This window comes from Salmo salar, chromosome 10 (genome assembly GCF_965601325.2).
Source record: "Salmo salar chromosome 10, fSalSal1, whole genome shotgun sequence".
NCBI classification, from domain to species: domain Eukaryota; kingdom Metazoa; phylum Chordata; class Actinopteri; order Salmoniformes; family Salmonidae; genus Salmo; species Salmo salar.
Genome location: NC_138300.1, coordinates 13,545,892 through 13,569,931, shown reverse-complemented (window position 1 = coordinate 13,569,931; position 24,040 = coordinate 13,545,892). Strand labels below are relative to the sequence as shown.

General features: G+C 41.9%; 1 protein-coding gene across 2 annotated transcripts; it reads right to left on the bottom strand.

Moving 5' to 3' along the window:
* Positions 1–491: 491 nt before the first annotated feature.
* Positions 492–19,062, bottom strand: mutyh (mutY DNA glycosylase). 2 transcript variants are annotated; one of them, XM_014215896.3, is made up of 15 exons: positions 18,751–19,062; positions 18,283–18,423; positions 17,704–17,743; positions 17,546–17,619; positions 17,389–17,430; positions 17,220–17,291; positions 16,327–16,440; positions 16,102–16,199; positions 15,513–15,657; positions 15,304–15,391; positions 14,858–15,040; positions 11,613–11,758; positions 11,220–11,372; positions 2,876–2,926; positions 492–2,684 (listed from the first exon to the last, which is right to left on the bottom strand). In XM_014215896.3, exons 4-15 carry the CDS (start codon positions 17,600–17,602, stop codon positions 2,556–2,558), a joined length of 1,278 nt encoding a protein of 425 aa, XP_014071371.2. In that variant the 5' UTR covers positions 17,603–17,619; positions 17,704–17,743; positions 18,283–18,423; positions 18,751–19,062; the 3' UTR covers positions 492–2,555. The 2 variants fall into 2 exon arrangements, with proteins under 2 accessions (XP_014071371.2, XP_014071370.2); XM_014215895.3 differs by having other exon boundaries at positions 18,283–18,407.
* Positions 19,063–24,040: the final 4,978 nt, after the last annotated feature.

Sequence of the window (24,040 nt, the reverse complement as noted above, 5' to 3'; positions counted from 1 at the left end):
GGAAAAAATCCACTTGGAAGAGCATTTGGGGTGAAAGGGGGGAGAGATGGAAAGAGGGTGAGCGAGAGAGGAAGAGAGGGACAGGAATGTGTTCCAATGCGAATTCCAATGATTTTTGTAGGGGCAATGTATTTTTGTTGTTTTTCACAATGAATATGTAACTAAATAGCAGTTCTAATGTTGTTACTACATGTACTACCATGTAATGTCTATTCAGTGTTCAATTTATGTTCTGTCCCGTTATAGCTGTGCACCCTGTTATCTTGGCATCGTTTTCAAATTAATTCAGTTACATTGTCAAATATAAAGAATTTGTGTAATGTATTTTAGAGTAAAACACGGCCAACACCACACAATTATAAACTTGGAGAAAATATCATTAATACCCGTCTCAATTTAGAAAGATAAGGTGCAAATTAGATTAAGTTTTGTATAAAACTTATACAAAACTTCTTATTTCTTTATAATTTGACCAGAACAAACGGACAGGGTTGACAAGGGTACACAATAGCTTTATGAAAATGTAAACATTATTAAAATAGTCCAATGAAAGTAATTAAAGACAGTTAAGTGCATGTCCATAACAGGGTGGACTTATCATATGGCTGATTCACTGAAAATGTGTTTATAATTATCTAAGTGATGGAGCTTGGCCAACACAATATTCCCATAAAAGGAATAAAAATGTTAAATGTTGCATGGTTTAGTGATATTGACCCACCTCCAAACATCAGCTTCTCGTGCATTATAACCTAAATATATCTTAAGATAGAGGTTAAATGAACCAAGCATATTTTATGCAACATACAGTTGAAGTCAGAAGTTTACATACACTTAGGTTGGAGTCATTAAAACTTGTTTTTCAACCACTCCACAAATTTCTTGTTAACAAACTATAGTTTTGGCAAGTCGGTTAGGACATCTACTTTGTGCATGACAAGTGATTTTTCCAACAATTGTTTACAGACAGATTATTTCACTTAAAATTCACAGTATCACAATTCCAGTGGGTCAGAAGTTTACATACACTAAGTTGACTGTGCCTTTAAACATCTTGGAAAATTCCAGAAAATGATGGCATGGCTTTAGAAGGTTCTGATAGGCTAATTGACATCATTTCAGTCAATTGGAGGTGTACCTGTGGATGTATTTCAAGGCCTACCTTCAAACTCAATGCCTCTTTGCTTGACATCATGGGGAAATCAAAAGAAATCAGCCAAGACCTCAGAAAAAAAATTGTAGACCTCCACAAGTCTGGTTCATCCTTGGGAGCAATTTCCAAACGCCTGAAGGTACCACATTCACCTGTACAAACAATAGTACGCAAGTGTAAACACCATGGGACCACGCAGTCGTCATACCGCTCAGGAAGGAGACGAGTTCTGTCTCCTATAGATGAACGTACTTTAGTGTGAAAAGTGCAAATCAATCCGAGAACAACAGCAAAGGACCTTGTGAAGATGCTGGAGGAAACGGGTACAAAGTATCTACATCCACAGTAAAAGGCGTCCTATATTGACATAACCTGAAAGGCAGCTCAGCAAGGAAGAAGCCACTGCTCCAAAACCGCCACAAAAATATAACTGTTTGGCCATAATGACCATCGTTATGTTTGGAGGAAAAAGGGGGAGGCTTGGAAGCCGAAGAACACCATCCCAACCGTGAAGCACGGGGGTGGCAGCATCATGTTGTGGGGGTGCTTTGCTGCAGGAGGGACTTGTGCACTTCACAAAATAGATGGCATCATGAGGGAGGAAAATTATGTGGATATATTGAAGCAACATCAAGACATCAGTCAGGAAGTTAAAGCTTGGTCGCAAATGGTTCTTCCAAATGGACAATGACCCCAAGCATACTTCCAAAGTTCTGGCAAAATGGCTTAAGGACAACAAAGGCAAGGTATTGGAGTTGCCATCACAAAGCCCTGACCTCAATCCTATAGAACATTTGTGGGCAACAAACCTGACTCAGTTACACCCTGTCAGGAGGAATGGGCCAAAATTCACCCAACTTATTGTGGGAAGCTTGTGGAAGGCTACCCGAAACGCTTGACCCAAGGTAAACAATTTAAAGGCAATGCTACCAAATACTAATTGAGTGTATGTAAACTTCTGACCCACTGGGAATGTGATGAAAGAAATAAAAGCTGAAATAAATCATTCTCTCTACTATTATTCTGACATTTCACATTCGTAAAATAAAGTGGTTACCCTAACTGACCTAAGACAGGGAATTTTTACTAGGATTAAATGTCAGGAATTGTTAAAAACTGAGTTGAAATATATTTGGCTGAGGTGTATTTAAACTTCCGACTTCAACTGTATAGGAGGCCACTGTTGCAATTTGTTATTTTTTAAATTTGTTTAAAATAGTGTTCAGCATTCAACTCAATAATGACACACTTTGTGCTCTTAAAAAGTATTCCAGTCATGGAATAAACGCCTAGACCACTTGTGACAGTTATCCAGACAGCAAAGCACAGTAGTAGTCCTTGTATGGTACTTGATCAGCTTTTTAAAAAAACAACATTGTTATTCATTGTAAGTATAAATTGATCAAGTTTCTTGTTTTGGGCTCTTGAAGAAGGAACTGAGTGACAGCTGTCTGGTCCCGCTGTTTGTTGAATTGTCTTTGAGCTTTTTAGACTTGTGCTGTCCGTCACTCTTAGTGTTAGTAGCCTTCTTCTGTTTCCCATCCGGACAGAGACAAGAACAGAGAAGAGTTACCACTGGCATCAGTATGGGTCATCAATGGGTCATTTAGTCTAGGTGTCAATACAGAAGGATTTCAGGAAAAAAAATTGAATGTACTGTATAGCAGACAGTATAATCATATTCACTCTGGATAAGGGTGTCTTGCTAATGTAGTGAAATACCTTGGTAGTTTGTCCCTCTTGATCCTCCATAGTGTCGTACAGCTTCATGATCTGCAAGAGATAAATGACGCATGACTATTCTTGCTCACCTTAACAGTGCTAAATCAGAAAACACTGCGTGCACACACACACACTCGATCAGGGGTGTCAAACAAATGTACCGGGGGCCACATTCGGTCTTCAACGAGGTCCGGAGGGTCCCCCCAAAAAAGGGTTATATTTCCTCGCTGTCAATTTTTAAAGATAGTCCTCTATCCATCTTTTTTGCAATTTTAGATACTCTGACTGTCTAGTTTTAATTTTGGTGATTATTAGTGAGCTAAATGTAGTGTCCGTTATAATTTCTACACAGTTTAGATGTATTTTTTTGTTATTTTAAAAAGGGCAGTGCACTCAAATGTATTTCCTGTTTTTCTTAAAAGATATTTCCATAACACTCTGAAATTTAGAAAATTATTAGTGTACATTTATTTTAGTGGGTAGATTTGCTTTTAGCCAAATCCTTTTAGAGCAAGCCAAATAATTTCATGTTTTGAAAAGTTATCCTAGATCAGGATTCATTGTTTTGAATGTAAGATGCCAATCATTTGAGAGTGTGAGGTGGGATGCAGTTTTTGGCCCACAGCATGACATCAAATCTGATTGGATTATTCTGACCAATGACGAAAAACTTTTATTTGCATATGTATCCACTTTGAAGAGGATACATCCATCAATCAGGGATATGCATGTAAATATATTAAAATTTGTATCATCATGCCAACACGATCCAACAGAATTTCAATGGCAAAAGGAGGCTCCGGGAAATAAATACAAATAAATATGTTTCAAGTTGTTTTCATGAAATAAGCACAGTGATGTATTAGACATACAGTGATGATTTAAAAATACAATCGAAAAGACTGCATGGGCGCTAGTTAGTTTCCTCTGTACTCTAGATTTGAACTATGTTCTCCTGAGTTTCCTTATCGATTCAGTGGGTGCACTGTTTTGTTCCACCCAGGGAAATTTAGTTGAAGAAAATGAGACAAGAAGAGGAACATGTCACACTTAGGAACCGTTATGGACTTCTAAAGTTACTCAGTTAATTTTTTGGTCAAAATAACAAATCCTTATTGTAAATATCAGAAAATGTGATACAATGGCAAATTCAAATCAAACTGTCACATGCTCCTAATACAACAAGTGTAGACATTACCGTGAAATGCTTACTTACAAGAACTTAACCAACAGTGCAGTTCAAGAAGAGTTAACAAAATATTGACCAAAGTAGACTAAAATAAAATAAAGTGACACCAGAAAAATAACAAGGCTATATACAGGGGGGGTACAGGTTAGTTGAGGTAATTTGTACATGTAGGTAGGGGTGAAGTGACAATGCATAGATAATAAACAGCGAGTAGCAGCAGTGTACAAAGGGGGGGGGGGTCAATGTAAATTGTCCGGTGGCGATTCGATTAATTGTTCAGTAGTCTTGTGGCTTGGGGGTAGAAGCTGTTGAGGAGCCTTTTGGTCCCAGACTTGGCGCTCCGGGTATCGCTTGCCGTGTGGTAGCAGAGAAAACAGTCTATAACTTGGGTGACTGGAGTCTGACAATTTTATTACATTTTAAATTAAAATGGTTTTATTTAAAATGTTCTATTTTGTACTAATATATCATAATGAAAATAATACACAGTGTACAAAACATTATGAACATGCTCTTTCCATGAAAGACTGAGCAGGTGAATCCAGGTGATCCCTTATTGATGTCACTTGTTAAATCCACTTCAAATCAGTGTAGAGGAAGGGGAGGAGACAGGTAAAAATATTTTTAAAGTCTTGAGGCAATAGAGACATGGATTGTGTATGTGTGCCATTCAGAGGGTGAATTGTAGTAGGTGACAGGCACACTGGTTTGTGTCAAGAACTGCAACGCTGCTGGGTTTTTCACACAACAGTATCCCGTGTGTATCAAGAAATGGTCCACCACCCAAAGGACATCCAGCCAACTTGACACAACTGTGGGAATCATTTAAAGGCAACATGGGCTAGCATCCCTGTGGAACACTTTTGACACCTTGTAGAGTCCATGACTCGATGAATTGAGGCTGTTCTGAGTGCAAACAGGGGAAGGAGGGGTGCAACTCAACAGTAGGAAGGTGTTCTTAATGTTTTGTTCCCTGAGTGCATGTTTAATTTGAAAACAATCTTTACAAATCCAAAAAGGATGTTGAATCAAATAAACATTCAGAAACTAGTTAAACCAACAGAGTAGGCCTACATAGACATGTGTTAATTAAGGGAGGAGTTTCACACACCGGTTAATGGATGACTGGTGGTACAAATATTATATTGAAAAGAAGCCAGCTGTAGATAAATCAAATGCGAGTTCAGCCAACTGTGAAAGTAAAATGTAACACAAACCGTTGATTAGTACTCAAGAGTCTAATTTTGTTCACAATATTCTACTAATGACAATTCCTTTTGGACAGATTTCACAGCTTGTACTGCCGTGGTTATTACCACCCCTCCCTTCTTACAATAGCTCTCTGCCTGCTGCTTCAGTTCCGACAGACAGAATTCTTTGCTTTCCTAAAACTACAACAACTGTTAATGGTGGCGCGAGGTGAAACACAGGAGGGTCACAGTGAGAATGCTGTTCATTGACTACAGCTCAGTGTTCAACACCATAGTGCCCTCAAAGCTAAGGACCCTGGGACTAAGCACCTCCCTCTGCAACTGGATCCTGGACTTCCAGACGGGACACCCCCAGGTGGCAAGAGTAGGCAACAACACATCTGCCACGCTGATCCTTAACACTGGGGCCCCTCAGGGGTGCATGCTTAATCCCTTCCTGTACTCCCTGTTCACCCACGACAACGTGGCCAAACACGACTCCAACACCATCATTTAGTTTGCTGACGACACAACAGTGGTAGGCCTGATCACCGACAACGATGAGACAGCCTATAGGGAGGAGAACAGAGACCTGGCAGTGTGGTGCCAGGACAACAACCTCTCCCTCAACGTGAGCAAGACCAAGGAGATGATCGTGGACTACAGGAGAAGGTCGGCCGAACACGCACCCATTCACATCGACGGGTCTGTAGTGGAGCGGGTCGAGAGTTAAGTTCCTTGGTGTCCACATCACCAAAAAACTATCATGGTCCAAACACACCAAGACAGTCGTGAATAGGGCACGACAACACCTTTCCCCCCTCAGGAGACTGAAAAGATTTGGCATGGGTCCCCAGATCCTCAAAAAGTTCTACAGCTGCACCATCGAGAGCATCCTGACCGGTTGCATCACCGCCTGGTATGGCAACTGCTCGGCATCCGACCGCAAGGCGCTACAGAGGGTAGTGCGTACAGCCCAGTACATCACTGGGGCCAAGATTCCTGCCATCCAGGACCTCTATACTAGGCAGTGTCAGAGGAAGGTCCAAAGAATTGTCAAAGACTCCAGTCACCCTAGTCATAGACTGTTCTCTCTACTACCACATGGCAAGCGGTACCACAGTGCCAAGTCTAGGTCCAAAAGGCTCCTTAGCTTCTACCCCCAAGCCATAAGATTGCTGAACAATTAATAAAATGGCCACCCGGACTATTGCATTCACCCCCCCCCCCCCCCCCCACCCCCCCACCCCCCTTTGTTTTTACACTGCTGCTACTCGCTGTTTATTATCTATGCAATAGTCACTTTACCCCTACCTACATGTACAAATTACCTCGACTAACCTGTATCCCCGCACATCCCCTTCCAAACTCACATTAAGCATCTCCAATCCAAAATTACATCTAGAATCGGCTTCCTATTTCACAACAAAGCATCCTTCACTCATGCTGCCAAACATACCCTCGTAAAACTGACCATCCTAGCGATCCTCGACTTCGGCGATGTCATTTACAAAATAGCCTCCAACACTCTACTCAGCAAATTGGATGCAGTCTATCACAGTGCCATCCGTTTTGTCACCAAAACCCCATATACTACCCACCACTGCAACCTGTACGCTCTCGTTGGCTGGCCCTCGCTTCATACTCGTCGCCAAACCCACTGGCTCCAGTTCATCTACAAGTCTCTGCTAGGTAAAGCCCTGCCTTATCTCAGCTCACTGGTCACCATAGCAGCACCCACCCGTAGCACGTGCTCCAGCAGGTATATCTCACTGGTCACCCCCAAAGCCAATTCTTCCTTTGGCCGCCTTTCCTTCCAGTTCTCTGCTGCCAATGACTGGAACGAACTGCAAAAATCTCTGAAGCTGGAGACTCATATCTCCCTCACTAGCTTTAAACACCAGCTGTCAGAGCAGCTCACAGATCACTGCACCTGTACATAGCCCATCTGTAAATAGCCAATCCAACTACGTCATCCCCATACTGTATTTATTTATCTTGCTCCTTTGCACCCCAGTATCTCTACTTACACATTCATCTTCTGCACATCTACCATTTCAGTGTTTAATTTCTATATTGTAATTACTTCGCCACCATAGACCATTTATTGCCTTACCTCCCTTATCCTACCTCATCTGCACATGCTGTATATTAGACTTTTTCTACTGTATGTTTGTTTATTCCATGTGTAACTGTTGTTGTATGTGTCGAAATGCTTTGCTCTATCTTGGCCAGGTCGCAGTTGCAAATGAGAACTTGTTCTCAACTAGCCTACCTGGTTATATAAAGGTGGTACCGGTACCACCTGTATATAGCCTCATTATTATTGTGACTGACTTTTTTTGTTTATTTTGTAAATATTTTCTTAACTCTTTTCTTAAAACTGCATTGTTAGTTAAGGGCTTGTAAGTAAGCATTTCACAGTAAGATTATATTTTATCCTTGGATGTTGTCTGTGTGTGAGAGCTCCACCAGCTTTATGTTTCTCCTCTTCAGCTCAGCCACCTCCTGGCTCCAGTCGCTCCCGGAGTCCTTCAGCTTGACTCACTTCAGCGTTCTCCTGGGCTCTGATCTGCTCCTTAACCTCAGACAGCCTTCTCTCAATTGAACGGATCAGCTCAGTTAAGATGCTCAGACTGTCCACCACTGTGGCCTTAGCGGAATGTTACAGTGACACCATAGCTTTTTTGAACTCTTACCCTGCTTTTCTTATCTGTTGGAATGGGTCCTGACTCAATTTCACCCGGATCTGTTTCTCAGTCCTTTTTGCTGCAGCCGATACCGTGCCATGGCCCTTATATTTATCCATTGTACACAGCAGACAGATACACTGCTGAACAGTACCTCAATAACCATCCAGTCGTTTGTCATGATGAGAGCAGATTTTCTCCTGTAGTTGTGTGGAGGCTTTGACCAACTTGTGCTTCTTAAACGGCAAGAGATTCATAGTGAGGCTGGAGGTGAGTCTCGCAGTATGAGGTCAGGCACACCAGATAGCATTTCAACGCTTTCAGTTCTCCCAGTGCACACTCCACATGTCCAGCTAACAGTGAGCATGAGGAGCAGCTTGGAGTCCTGTCTTCTTCAGTTTCTCCACTAATTCAGCCAACATGTTCTTTTTCTTCAGAGCAGGCCTTGGGTTGAAGGTCTGCAATGGGAGCAGCTGTAGACACGTTTCCGATCATCCTGATTCCAGTTGTCATTAATACACAGTAGCTGTGTCTACAGGAAGTAGATCCTTAAGCATATCCAGACAGATCAAACAACAGAATAGTTCTCTATTATCTGGAATATTAAACAGCTACAGATTTGAAATAAGTTCTAATTTCTTTCTGAAATGTAAAGACTCAGCGCAGTCAAAATGCTGTTTTTGCTGTGTTTTATATCATATTGTAAAACAGCTGATGAAACGGATACTGTAAAAGTGTTTCAGTGCTATTTGCTTGTAGTTTCTGGTTGAAAATACAATCTACACAGGACCTTCTAATCAGCAGGTTTGCATTGGCCGGGAGTTCCGGCTTTCCATGGTTACATCACCATGTAGTGAATTGGTTAATAGACCAATAAAGTTCCAAAGCGCTAATTTTCAGTTTTCCCCTCCCCACTCAGACCACTTCCAGACAGTACGAGCTAAATTCTTGCTTGAGAAATTAATGGAAATCTTTTACAGTAAGGTGCAGAAATTATTTGATATTGATATAAAATGGCTGAATTGGGCTTTTAAGAAGTAGAGACCGACTAAATATAGCGTAGAGGCAGAGACCGAGTCCAATGTTGTGTCATAGAGTGAAGGTGAGTGAGTCTTGAGTTAAATTATATTTTCAGATAAGGAGTGGTTTATGGACCAAAGTTTGTGGACCAAAGTACATGCAATAGAAAAGCTAACTCATATGTGCAGTAGACATATGGCTATATTAATTGCACAACATATTTCACTCCATTTGTGAAATATGAACCAACAATGCCTTCCTAAAGTATTCACACCCCTTGATTTTGTTGAGTTGCAAAGTGGAATTAAGATGGATGTAATTTTTTTGTCAACGATCTAAACAAAATACTTGAACGTCAAAGTGGAAGATTTAAAAAATATATGTTTAAGAATTATTGAAAAATAATGGGAGGGCATAAGGGAGGGCATATAACGCGAACGTCTAGCAACCTAAAGTTTGCGAGTTTGAATCTCATCACGGACAACGTCAGCATTTTAGTTAATTAGCAACTTTAACTACTTACTACTTTTTAGCTACTTTGCACCTACTTAGGATGTTAGCTAACCCTTCCCCTAACCTAGCTAACAGTTGCCAGCTAGATAACATTAGCCACCTAGCTACAATTCGTAACATATAGGTTCAGCAAATTCGTAACATATAGTACATTTTGCAAATCCATAACATAGTCTACGTTTGCAAATACCTAACATATAATACAAATTGTAATTCGTAACATATCATACGAAATAGGTGATGGACAGCCACAAATTAATACATACCATACAACATATCATACTAAATGCAGTCTTGGATTTACATACAGAATAATTCAAAATGCTCTGAGACCAGGTTGATTTTCAAGCAGATGTAAGTAACAACTGTAACTACGCCATTTAGGAACATGCAATGTCGTCTTGGTAATCAACTCATGTAGATTTGGCCTTGTGTTTTAGGATATTGTTCTGCTAAAAGGCAAATGTCTCCCAGTGTCTGTTGGAACATAGACTGAACCAGATTTTCCTCTAGGATTTTGCCTGTGCTTAGCTCCATTCTGTTTATTTTTATCCTGAAAAACTCTGCAGTCCTTGCCGATGACAAGCATACCCATAACATGATGCAGGCACCACCATGCTTGAAAATATGAAGTGTGGTACTCAGTCATGTGTTGTGTTGGATTTGCCTCAAACATTCTTTGTATTCAGGACAAAAATATAGTTTCTTTGCCACATTTATTTTTGCAGAATTACTTTAGTGTCTTGTTGCAAACAGGATGCATGATTTGGAATATTTGTATTCTGTAAAGGCTTCCTTCTTTTCACTCTGTAATTTAGGTGAGTATTGTGGAGTAACTACAATTTTGTTGATCCATCCTCAGTTTTCTCCCATCACAGCCATTACACTCTGTAACCGTTTTAAAAATCACCATTGGCCTCATGGTGAAATCGCTAAGCAGATCCCTTCCTCTCTGGCAACTGAGTTAGGAAGGACGCCTGTATCTTTGTAGTGACTGGGTGTATTGATACACCATCCAAAGGTATAATTAATAACTTCACCATGCTCAAAGGGATATTCAACATCTGCTTTTGTTTACTAACAATCAGTGCCCTCCCTTACAAAAAAAGATTGCAGTCAGAGAGCAGTATAACTGCAGTTTGCTGCAAAAACTGCATCCAAAATAAATAAAAAAATGTACTGCAGAAATGTTGCAGTGTAACGGCAGTTACAATGCAGTATAACTGCAGTTCAACTGCAGTACACTGCAGTTATTCTGCAATTACTGCATCCAAAATACCACAGTTAATGCAGTTTTACTGAAGCTTCAAAACTGATATATTTGTTTTTGTAAGGGCTTCTTGTGAGGCATTGGAAAACCTCCCTGGTCTTTTTGGTTGAATCTGTACTTGACTTTCACTACTCGACTGAGGGACCTTTCAGATAATTGTATGTGTAGGGTACAATCTTAGTGGTAATTCAAAGATCATGTTAACCACTATTACTGTTAGGGTTGTTGAGCAACAAAAATAATAAGATATTATTGGAACCATGTTCCTAAATATTCCCACGAATAACAAGAGAGACGTGATCTTGTCTCAATGTAATTTACAGTGTACAAATGATTACAATTGTGTTCCAGCCCACGACCATCTGCTCGGAGGAAAATCGGCCTGCGGCAAAAATCTAGTTGCCTACCCTTGTCTTAGTGACACGCGCGCACACAAACACACAGTAGATCATAGCAAGTTACGATTACAAACCTTCTTCACTCCAGTGGATACAGCAGCTTCCTGCAGGGAAGGTCTAGTGAGCCAGCGTGTAGTACTCTGGGCTTTCCCTCCATCTCCAGAGACATTCAAACACAGGCTGTACACAACATATGTCTGGTGGATGTGGGAGAAGATATGAACCACCTGTAGAGTAGCAAAACACCAACAGTCAATTGCAATGACTTAGGGAGAAGCCTAGCTTAGCATACTAATACAAACTTATGACACGAGTCCGAATAACAAGTAATTTATTCCAAATTTTGACAGAGAAATGTATAATAATAGTCATAGGGACCATGGGACAATAGGGTGCAATTAGGGACATATTCTTTAATGTCCCTGATAGGCAAAACATAACAGTAGGCCCTGTTCTCCTGTACATACCTCCCCCACATACTGGAGCAGCCCCTTGTCCAGCCGAACTCCCAACATTCTCCCCACCCCAGCACACAGCGCCCCCTTCTGTTTCATCTCAGAATTCTCCCCCTCCAGGAGCAGGCTAGGGAACTCCCACATACCAGCCAAAAGTCCTACAAGTAAAGAAAGGAAGGAAGGAAGGAAGGAGGAAGGGAAGGAAAAGGCAAGGAGACAGACAGTTAATGAGTGTGCTCAAAATTCCCAACTGATAATAAAAAAGTTACCTTTGATAAATATGTTAGTGAAAACAATGGTAAAGATATAGTAAACACACCCACCTTAGAGCTTTACAACGGCACAAACATCATGCAGAAAACAACATGAATGATGCTAAATTAAAATGTTTGGAAGGTGTGTTTTAGTGCTATACTAGAGCCCTGTCCCAAATGGTACCCTATTCACTATAGTGCATATAAGGACCAGGGCTCTAAACTAAACCATTTTCATTGGTAGCACTGGTGCTCCCAACTTTTAAAAAATGACTCGCAATAGCGAGCAGTAGTTCTCCGACGGTCTAGCTAGCTAGCATTTTTTCTAGGCTAGTTTGCAGCAGGTGTTATCGAAGATGTTGTTGCTAATTTGTTAGCTTCTCCCCTTTCAAGAATAACTTTCAACAAGAAGTGAAGTTTCAAATTATCATCATCTGGTGAGTGGAACTGTGTTTTTTTTATTGCAGCTCACTCGCTGTTGCTTGCCATCTCTTTGAAAATAACGTGTGTGAAACATTGTTGCATTTAAAATTTTGGATCACCAGTTACTTTGTGCTCTAAGCGTGAAAAGTTTTTTTTTGAAATGGGAAGTAATAGTTGTACATTTCGATTGGGAAATGCAAGGCCTAATGGTTGTGTCTTGGTATTCTTATGATTGGGACCCACTGGATAATATTTGTCTGAGTGAATGGCCTGCTTATCCTTTAAAATCATGTGTGTGAGTGTGGTCTTTCCATTGGCACTATGCAGTGGAGTAACGGTGCCTGGATAAGTGGGTATACTTAAATTTAGCCAAACGGCCTGCCCGGTGAAGGAAAGGTGCCCTGTGTGAAAAATCCTATATTTTCCTATGTTATTTTTACGAGTTTTCCTGTAGATCTTTCATATTTTCACAAGATGCATTTAGGAGACCATTTTTGAGGTCTTGTAAAAATCCCAAAAATATATTTTTAGAGGGTGAAGTTGACCTTTAATTCAATGGAGCAAAACCCCATTGATACAAATTAGCATGATACCATTCTGTCAGGTCGGCCTACTTTGCAGTCAATTTAATTGGGAAGTTTTTTGGGGAAAGCTTTTAGAAAATGTTCATGCAAACTGTGTGTTCATGAATTAGTCTGCTAACCAAGACTTAGTTATCCTTAGTTAGCATTTACTGGAAAATATCATAAGTTGAAACGTCTCTCCTACCTACCCTAATGGCTAGTGATGTCATTCTTCTGTGAGCTGCTCCGTGAGACAACCAGTATTGTACTACATAATTGATAAGTCCTATACCTCCACTACACTACTTTGATGTGGATCAGTGGGGATTAAGATGTGAGTAGAAGCAAAGCCCACTGAAAAAAACTGGGTATACGGCCTGCGTATAGCCTCCACTACACCACTGGCTCTTTGTGTTTGACAAAAAGTGCACTCTCCTACATGAGTGTGCTGGTATTACGGTTGTTGACCTTTCAGCATCATGAGCCTGTCACACACTGAAGGCCTGGGTCCAATAGGTTTGCCACTGCACAAACATGTCTATAATAGATATAAAGACTTGTTACAATTTCCCCCGGGCTCCACTTTACTAATAGTGAGCGGACAACTTTCCAACAAGTTCCCCCACTCTTCCCTACCAAGGGGGTCAAGGAAATACTGACAAAAGACAAAGGATATTTTTCTACAAAAGTAAAAGGACAGTAACGAGTAAAGTAGGAAGTCCGGGTTTCAATAGGCTGTTAAGACATTCATGGTTTCAAGAAAGGAGTGTATATATTTGGCCCGTCAAAGCTTTTTTTATGCACTGACTGAATGGAAGCTGATTGATTTTATTTATTTTTTACTCCGCTGGTATCGGGAAGAAATTACTAGTCCTCACTGTCCGAGACCAAGTCAAGACCGCTTAAAAATGTATCTCACAGAGACAAGACACTCAGTATGTGGTCTCGGGTACTACAATATTGATGGCTACTTCGCGAATATGAACTCGTCATGGCCAGAAAAGCTGAGGAATGGTTATGATATATGTACTACGTTCATAAATGAAATATTGTCTACACAAGAAATGGCACTTTACAATATTCAGACGTAGCCTACAAACGTCAACGGAAAAGGTGAACCGCATATTCTACCGCTAAACTGCGCTTCTGATCGCATAGAGCTAAATAGGCTGCTTAAAATATCATTTATTTATGACTGTAAAGTGGGTCCAACTAAAAGAGAAATAGGACGAACAACCTGTCCTAACTTTTTTTTGGCCTATAGGCTATTTCGTGAGTAAACTATGAAACCATCAGTCTGAAAAGGTGAGGAAGTTATTTAGCAATGAAATGAAAGAAATTATAGGAAATATATTCGGCTATTTCTAATTATTTTAGAATGCAAAGATAAATAGATCTCGTCTCACTAACGGCTAATGTTTGCATCTTGTTATTATACATTTAGCTAGACCTACCTGTTCTTTTGATATGAATAAGACCTTTATCATACATTCCCCATTTCCACAAGGTTACTACAAGGCTACTTTTGGCTTCTTGCAACGCTAGCCTTCAACCACTGGAAACTGCGTGCGCATGGTCTAAAGATTGCGGGAGGATAAGCCCATTCTCACGTCATTTTTCGACGTGGCAACTTTGCGTGAAAACTGGCACACGCATGATTTGAGGCAGATATTATGCATACACAACGTTTCTAAATGAGGCCCCACGATCTTTTGATCTACAAACTAGATGTTTCCGCTGTAGTAATGGTGCAACCATGGCACTAACAAATCTGCCCTTCTTTCTCTAGGGCACTCGGAAACAAAAATGTACAGCGAAGCCTAATCATTACAACGATGAATTATTATCTGGAAGTTTTTTTTTCCCTCTTCTAGGGGCACTGGTGCGCCCAAATAAAAATTCTAGGTCGCACTGCTAAATATTTAGGAGCATAAGCAGCCAAAAATGTTCACTCTTTAGAGCCCTGATAGGGACTAGGGTGCCGTTTAAGACACAGACTATATTAAGGGCAGCTGACCTTTGCTCGGCCTTTGGGTGAGCAGGTACTCCCCATCTCCTCCTGCTCCTGGCCGGGTCACCACACAGGTGAGTGTGCGCTCCACGCGAGGAGCTTTCTTCACCGGCTTCCTGGGGAAGTTCAGAACGCCCAGTTGGCTGTCCCAGGGTTCCGTGGGGCACAGGTTACATGTTCCTGAGGTCACTGTTAGGAGGACAAAGTTAGGGGAGGAGTCAGGAAGTGTTTACATGTTTTGCGAGAATTATTTGGCGACGTCAACACACACACACACACATACCGGGAGCTAGAGCTAGAGATCTGTTACAAAGACTTGTAGACAAAAATATATTTATATCAAATATGCTTTAATAACTGTATTCAAAATACCAGGTATATGACTACCATCCTTATATGCACAAACCCGTGAAACAATGAAAAAAATAAAAAAAATTACAAAAAACACTTACCACAATCCTCTATATCTGGCAGAGATGCAGGTACCCTGTTCAATTTACCCAGAAGCTTTGTTGAGTTCTCCTCTTGTTTGACGCTAACCTGCACAGAGAGAGACACTAACACAGTAGCTACATTTGCACTGGAGAGGCATCACCACTGGTCTGGAATAGGCCAACGCTATGACCTGGTCTTGTTATGGTTGATGACTTCGGTGTGGTACCTTCCTGTAGGAGTGGCAGAGAGTCTGTATGGGACACTGGGTGCACTGGGGGCCTTTAGGGGTGCACACCCTCGCCCCCAGCTCCATCATGGCCTGGTTAAAGTCCCCTGGTCTCTCTTGGGACACCAACGTGTTGGCGGTGCTCCTAGAATACACACAGAGGAACAATGAATCCTTCAAACAATTACCAAGGGAACCATACAGTATCTAGCCAGGTAAGAATACGCATCAAGTCAACAACATGAGATTGAGTATGATGATTTAGGTGTTGGAATTGGTCAACTATGTCTTCATTGTTAACAGCTTGTATTAAAAATAGATGACCCCCCTCTGGACCAGTGGAGGCTGCAGAGGGGAGGACAGCTTATAATAATAGACTGAACGGAGCAAATGGAATGGCATCAAACACCTGGAAACCATGTGTTTGATACCATTCCACTGATTCCGCTCCAGTCATTACCACAAGCGCGTTCTCTCCAATTAAGGTGCCACCAACCTCCAGTGCACTGGACGGATGTTAAATATCCACTGAAGAATCACCATTAGAAAAAATAATAATTCCTCACTTCAACTATGGGTTCAACCTCACCATAGAGCTTCAGTCACTGCTGGGCTTGTACTGTCGGCCCCTATAGCCCGCACCCGACACAGGACCCGGATCACATTCCCATCAACAGCTCCCGTCACCTGGGCAACAGAGGTCACAGGTCATGTCAGTGAACGATGATGTCAAAGAGGGAGGGGTTAAAAAAAAAATCACTTTAAATAAAAAAAGGTGTGTGTGAGCAGGCGTGCATATAGAGAGAGCTCTAACCTGGCCCAGCGCAATGGAGCCTACAGCTGCAGCGGTGTAACGGCCCACTCCAGGCAGCTGCTTCAGCAGAGCCTCAACCGTCCTGGGCATCTCTCCCCCCAGCTCTGATACCACCTGTAGTACAAATCACAGCCAGACAGGACAACAAAAACAACACACTCAGAAGTCACTATAGACAGAGAACAGGCGCTCAATAGTTCAAGCAACACAGTACATGTCCCACAACCAGTGTTGTCTATTTTGGCATTGGCTACTACAACGTCTACTCTTACAAGTCACATTGGCAGATGGTCACCCAGTTCAATCCAAAACTCACATCCAAGAAATCAACAGCGTTTAAGTGTGTTTGTGTGTTGTTTTAACATTACAAAACACGTGCATGCGTTTTCTGAGATTTGTCTTCATTCGAAATTGTGGCTGGTAAAATTTGGGCATCCACCAGCCACCAAAAAGTACATTCCCCACCCATGTCTCCAACTAAACAGACAGGTAAGGACCTAACATCAAAGATAAAATCCTGTTTTTGAGAGAGGCAGATGTAACCGATGTGAAATGGCTAGTTAGTCAGCGGTGGTGCGCGCTAATAGCGTTTCAATCAGTGACGTCACTCGCTCTGAGACTTGAAGTAGGGTTTCCCCTTGCGTCGCAAGGGCCGCGGCTTTTGTGGCGCGATGGGTAACGATGCTTCGTGGGGTGTCAGTTGTTGATGTGTGCAAGGGTCCCTGGTTCGAGCCCGGGTTGGGGCGAAGAGAGGGACGGAACCTACACTGTTACACAGAGGCAGTCGACAAAATGAACCAAAGACAGCTCTCCTCTCGTCATAAAAGTGTCACGTTGGTAAGCCTTGCTTGAGCCAGGACATACTGTAAATAATATATGCCATAGACACAGACCTTCTGAGCTCCTTCCTGAAGTCTCTTTCCCCGGGAGTAGTACCCAAGCCCAGCCCACATCTGATTGACTTCCTGTGCAGATAAAAAAGGATGATAATTGATGACAAGATGGTCAGAGGACAAAGGCATTTTCACCTCACAGACCCTCACTTGCATTCATTGTAATCACCTCCAATGTAGCTTCTGCAAGATCCTGTACTGTTGGCCACCTCTGGAAAAGAATGAAGCAAAAACACAAGAAGACGGAGATGAATCCAAATGCATTATTTCTGGGATTACTAAGTCTGCTCAAATCAAGTTCATACGAGACCGACAGACTGGCCTACCTTCATCCACTTATTGTAGTAGTCGATCACAGTGGCAACCTGGGTCTGCTGTAACATGATTTCTGAGACCCAAACTAGAGAGGAAACACGGTCAATGTAGGAGAACACAAAGGCCCACTAGTTATTTTTATATGAGAGTTGAGCATGCAGTCTCTTACCTGCGTACGTCCTGATGTTGATGTCCGGTTCTGTCAGAGCCTATTAAGGAAACATTAAGTGAAATCTCATTCCTTGGGGAAAAGTAACATTTATTATAGCTAAGCAGTTCTATATGTACTGGAAATAAGAATGTGCCATAAGCTCATTCCACAGCTAGCTTGAAATGCCATCAACCGTTCTGTCAAATTGGAGCCAACAGGTGGTTAAGTTGTCGAGGAGGGCGGTTATGTGTGTTAGTGAGGCAGAGGGCCCCGGGTTCGAGCCTTGGTACGATCACTTTACCCTGAGTTGAGAGGGAGGAAACTAATACTGCTAAAATAGCCCACCGATGTAAATGTCATATGCCATATGTCAAATTATGGATTATATTCATGATAATATTTGGACACTATCGAAAATGAGATGGTGCATCTCAAGAGATTTCATCCTGCAAAATATCTAATAAATATTCTAACAGACGTTCCCAATGGTATAAGGGAGTAAATTCGTACACACTCAATAATCATGGGCATGCCTTGTCGTGCGTGTAGGCGTCAATGAAACCGTAATGGGAAAATATATTATAGCATTCTCTTTACCACAGTTCTCCAGGGTAACTCTCTCTTCCCCTGGTCATACCAGTACAGGATGTGTGTCCTAAAGAGCGTAATGTCAGCAGGATCATGGAATGAATGGTATGTAGACGCTGCAGTCTCATCGGGCTCTGAGGGGAGGGAAGACTTTACAGCACGCCATTATGAAATCACATGTTTGGTTGTGGCAATCACTCGAATCCATCAATAGTCAATAGAGGCAGAGAGAAAGAGAGACTACGAGACAAAGATTGAGAGGAAATGACTGAGACACACATCTCGAAATAAAGATTGGAGACTGAGAGCGAAGGCACAGAGAAAAATTAGGAGAAGGGGGAGAGGCATGTTGCATAACTTGTGGCAGGAGTCTCCGCGGTTGTCCGAACGTATTCACAGATGTTGCGGATAATTCTACTCTGTTCAACTCATTTTTTTTGGACTAGTGAGACAAAAGTACCAAACGTGTAGCCCTACCTTGTTTCACAGTTGCTTTTGCTCTTTTCCGCAATGGTTTTGCTGACGACGACTCGGTTTTGTCCAGCGCAACTCTCATCCTCTTCTGCGTCGCTGATCGAAGCCTGCTCATAATAACAAACTCTCTCCCCGCTTTGGTCCGTATAGTAGGCAAGTTAAACTAGCTGCTAGTGGATATATTATCCACAATCAACAACAATGTTCACTATTGTTGTTCATGCAATACTCTGATCAAGTTGTTTGTTTACCTATAGACAGCGCGCATGACCTCTCCCGCCACTATAGCGACTTACGGGCATGTTACTTACTAACGGAGGGAACGGAAGCCGTTTGTCCAATCCGCTACTAGCTAAAACACTTCCACTAGACGTCTCCGCTACATTTAAAGGTGCATAGCCTTTACGGTGGATTTATTGTTGATTTAGATAGAAATAAAAGTGAACGTTTGGATAGGGGCCACTGCACTTAAGATAAGCTACTGTGGCAAACATGTATTTATTTTCTACTTGTTATTTGATCAATTGATGGTCATTGATTGGCCACAGAGTTCACTGAGGGAAGAATGGAATACATCAGGACCCCGCTGCAGGCCCTCTAGTCTAGCTGGTACTGCTGAGCTATTACCGGAGTTATTTTTCGTTTTTTGTAAACAACTAATTGACCTACTTCGGTTCAATTATTTGAATTCCATTTCGTAATTTTTTTCCCCTGTAAGCCCAATGCTCACATTGCACAGTTTCTCTACAGATAAATCAGATCCAACCTGGACTGTGCAATATTCTATACTGAACAAAAAATATAAATGAAGTAAACATGTACGTTTTTGGTCCCATTTTTCATGAGCTGAAATAAAAGATCCCAGATATTTTCCATATGCACAAAAAGCTTATTTCTCTCAAAATGTGTTTACATCCCTGTTACAACAAAGCTTTCTTGGTGTCCAACAAGCTTTCTCTACCTTTAACCTTGTTCTGAACACCTCCAAAACAAAGGTCAGGTGGTTTGGTAAAAACAATGCCCCTCTCCCCACAGGTGTGATTACTACCTCTGAGGGTTTAGAGCTTGAGGTACAAGTATTTGGGAGTATGGCTAGACAGTACACTGTCCTTCTCTCAGCACATATCAAAGCTGCAGGCTAAAGTTAAATCTAGACTTGGTTTCCTCTATCGTAATCGCTCCTCTTTCACCCCAGCTGCCAAACTAACCCTGATTCAGTTGACCATCCTACCCATGCTAGATTACGGAGACATCATTTATAGATCGGCAGGTAAAGGTGCTCTCGAGCGGCTAGATGTTCTTTACCATTCGGCCATCAGATTTGCCATCAATGCTCCTTATAGGACACATCATTGCACTCTATACTCCTCTGTAAACTGGTCATCTCTGTATACCTATCGCAAGACCCACTGGTTGATGCTTATTTATAAAACCCTCTTAGGCCTCACTCCCTCCCACCTGAGATATCTACTGCAGCCCTCATCCTCCACATACAACACCCGTTCTGCCAGTCACATTCTGTTAAAGGTCCCCAAAGCACACACATCCCTGGGTCGCTCCTCTTTTCAGTTCGGTGCAGCTAGCGACTGGAACGAGCTGCAGCAAACACTCAAACTGGACAGTTTTATCTCAATCTCTTCATTCAAAGACTCAAGCATGGACACTCTTACTGACAGTTGTGGCTGCTTTGCGTGATGTACTGTTGTCTCTACCTTCTTGCCCTTTGTGCTGTTGTCTGTGCCCAATAATGTTTGTAACGTATTTTGTGCTGCTACCATGCTGTTTTTTCAACCATGTTGTTGTCATGTTGTGTTGCTACCATGCTGTGTTGTCATGTGTTGCTGCCTTGATATGTTGTTGTCTTAGGTCTCTCTTTATGTAGTGTTGTGTTATCTCTCTATTTGTGTTGTGTGTTTTGTCCTATATTTATATGTTATATATATATATATTTTTTTTATCCCAGCTCCATCCCCGCAGGAAGTCTTTTGCCTTTTGGTTGGCTGTCATTGTAAATAAGAATTTGTTCTTAACTGACTTGCCTAGTTAAGTAAAGGGTAAATACACTTTTTTTTTTAAATAGTGAGAATCTCTCCTTTCACAAGATAATCCATCCACCTGACAGGTGTGGCCTATCAAGAAGCTGATTAAATGCACGATTACACAGGTGTGCTGGGGACAATAAAAGGCCACTTTAAAATGTGCAGTTTTGAGGAAGCGTGCAATTGGCATGCTGATTGCAGGAAAGGCCACCAGAGGTGTTGCCAGAAAATTCTCTACCATAAGCCGCCTCCAACGTCGTTTTTGAGAATTTGGCAGTACGTCCAACCGGACAGCTGATGAAATTGTGGGTTTGCACAACTGAAGAATTTCTGCACCAACTGTCAGAAACCGTCACAGTGAAGCTCATCTGCATGCTTGTCGTTCTAATCAGGGTCTTGACCTGACTGCTGTTCGGCTTCATTACCAAGTTCAGTGGGCAAATGCTCACCTCGATGGCCACTGGCATGCTGGAGAAGTGTGCTCTTCACAGATGAATCCCATGTTCAACTGCACTGGCAGATGACAGACAGCATGTATGGTGTCGTGTGGGCAAGCCGTTTGCTGATGTCAACATTGTGAACAGAGTTCCCCATGGTGGTGGGATTATGGTATGGGCAGGCATAAGCTATGGACAATGAACACAATTGCATTTTATCAATGGCAATTTGAATGCACAGAGATAGCGCGACGAGATCCTGAGGCCGTTCATCGGCCGCCATCACTTCATGTTTCAGCATGGTAATGCATAGCTCGATGTCGCAAGGATCTGAAACTGAAAATGTGTCAGTTCTTCCATGGCCTGCAAACTCACCAGGCATGTCACCCATGGAGCATGTTTGGGATGCTCTACGACAGCGTGTTCTAGTTCCCGCCAAAATCCAGCAACTTCGCACAGCCATTGAAGAGGAGTGGGACAACAATCCACAGCCAAAATCAACAGCCTGATCAACTCTATGCGAAGGAGATGTATCACGCTGCGTGAGGCAAATGGTAGTCACACCAGATACTGACTGGGTTTCTGATCCACGACCCCACCATTTTTTAAGGTATCTGTGACAATTTAAATTGACTGACTTCCTATGATCTGTAACTTAGTAAAATCTTTCAAATTGATGCATGTTGTGTTTATATTTTTGTTCAGTGTACATAGTTTAGCACAACGTTCTCAAACTCAGTCCTCGGCACCCCTAGGGGTGAACATTTTGGTTTTTGACCAAATACTACACAGCTGATTCAAATTATCAAAGTTTGATGATTAGTTTGTTATTTGAAGTGTAGTGCTTGGGCAAAAAATCAAAACGTGCACCCATTGGGGTCCTGAGGACCGGGTTTGGGGAAACCCTGGTTTAGTGCATAAAATGTGTTAATTAACTACAATGACCATAATCCATTGCGCATATACTTGTCCGGTCTGTGTCTCTTTTACACCTGCTAAGAGACAAGGATGCAGGATCGTGTGGAGATATAGAGAGCAGCTGTTGCTTTGCAAGGTATCGCTACCTGAAAATACACGATCAAAGTGAAAGATAGTTGGTATTCAGCAGTCATAAAAGTATGCCTTATTTACTTTGAAGAACTACAAAATAATGATTTTGTCAGACAGCATAGGCAGCAGCTCTATAGAGATGAGATGATGACTTGGAATGAAATAATAAAGGGGGGGGCTTCCACTTATCATTCCACTTATACTGTGTTTTCAATATACCCCTCAAAATACCCCTCAAGAGAGGCATAAAAAGTAATCTCAAACTGTGTAGAATTGCAGGAAATGCGTTTTAAAATATAATTTAAAAAACGGGGAGGACCCCCCAGGACCCCATCTACTATTCGTCCCCCCCAGGACCCCATCTACTATTCGTCCCCCCCAGGACCCCATCTACCATTCGTCCCCCCCCAGGACCCCATCTACCATTCGTCCCCCCCAGGACCCCGTCTACTATTCGTCCCCCCCAGGACCCCGTCTACCATTCGTCCCCCCCAGGACCCCATCTACCATTCGTCCCCCCCAGGACCCCATCTACCATTCGTCCCCCCCACGACCCCATCTACTATTCATCCCCCCCAGGACCCCATCTACTATTCGTCACCCCCAATATCTTCACAACGATTTGTCCTTTGACGTGGTGAATCTATAAGATATTGGATAGGAAGTGTAAGCAAGGTTACTACCCTATTACTTACACCAATCCAACCATTTCAGATTCAGAATTCAAACAGAGCCATGGAGTAAGCAGGTAACCATTATGGTGAAACATAAAAATAAGTTCCTATATATAAATTATATCATGTGTTAATGTGTTACAATGAGGTAATAATCAATAAAATAATGACAGTAAATACACCACAACATGCAGGTGTTGTGGCTCCTTTTTTGTTGTTATTGCATTGAACAATTGCCATTGGAAAACAGGGAGTAATGGCTCATACTCTGGTTTATACGCCAGCTTGTTGTTGTTAACCCATAAGAAAAACTCCTCTTTTCTCAAGTCTGCCAGTCCAATCCAACTATAAAGCCAGAATGCATCTGTCTTTGCATGCTCTTCAACTCCAGTGTTGAGGAAAAGCTAATCAGGGGGGGGGAAACATAGAAATAGAATGAATAGAACAGGCTTGGAACCTCTAACCGTGGCAACTTTGATTGGGGAACTCATGGGTACACTCGCATTGGCTGCCTGGTATTGTGATGCAATAATTTCCATGGTAATGAAGAATGTTAATTCAAATGACGCTAACTAAAGTAGTCATGCAATGGAATGTATTTTTTTGTAATGTCAGTTGAGTTGATTAAACAAATCACAGCATAGACTGATGATAACACTTCCTGCTTTTACTTCCTGCTTTTCTCCTACGGGTATACTCAGAATGGCTGCCACTCTACCCAGATGTCATCATATTCTATTAATTCTATTTCTATGGGAAAAACAATGCAAAATGGGATCAAACTGTGATGAAAACAAGCAAATTAATGCAGTGGTCAAACTGAACACAAATGCGGTGGTGGAGAAGAGTGTCCCCTACTTGGCCACCAACACCGCTTCCAGGAGCTTCTGGCTCTCCAATAGTGATCAATCAGGGCAGTTTAGCTTCAGACTTTAGCTTTAGATGACAAACAAAAAAAAGTATGACGGCAGAAAGAAGTGTAATACATATTTTTTTTAAGAACTTGATACTGTTTAGGTAAAATATAGTTATCTGCTATTACAGGGAGGGGAAAAAGTATTTGATCCCCTGCTGATTTTGTACGTTTGCCCAC

Excerpts from the sequence above, each read along its gene's own strand:
- mutyh (XM_014215895.3), bottom strand. The coding sequence starts at position 18,862 with ATGAGCAGGCTTCGATCAGCGACGCAGAAGAGGATGAGAGTTGCGCTG. Across the intron at positions 17,744-18,282 it reads AGTTACCCTGGAGAACTGTG|GCTCTGACAGAACCGGACAT; the intron begins GTAAAGAGAATG and ends TTTCCTTAATAG. Across the intron at positions 15,392-15,512 it reads TCTGCCACTCCTACAGGAAG|GTTAGCGTCAAACAAGAGGA; the intron begins GTACCACACCGA and ends CTCTCTGTGCAG.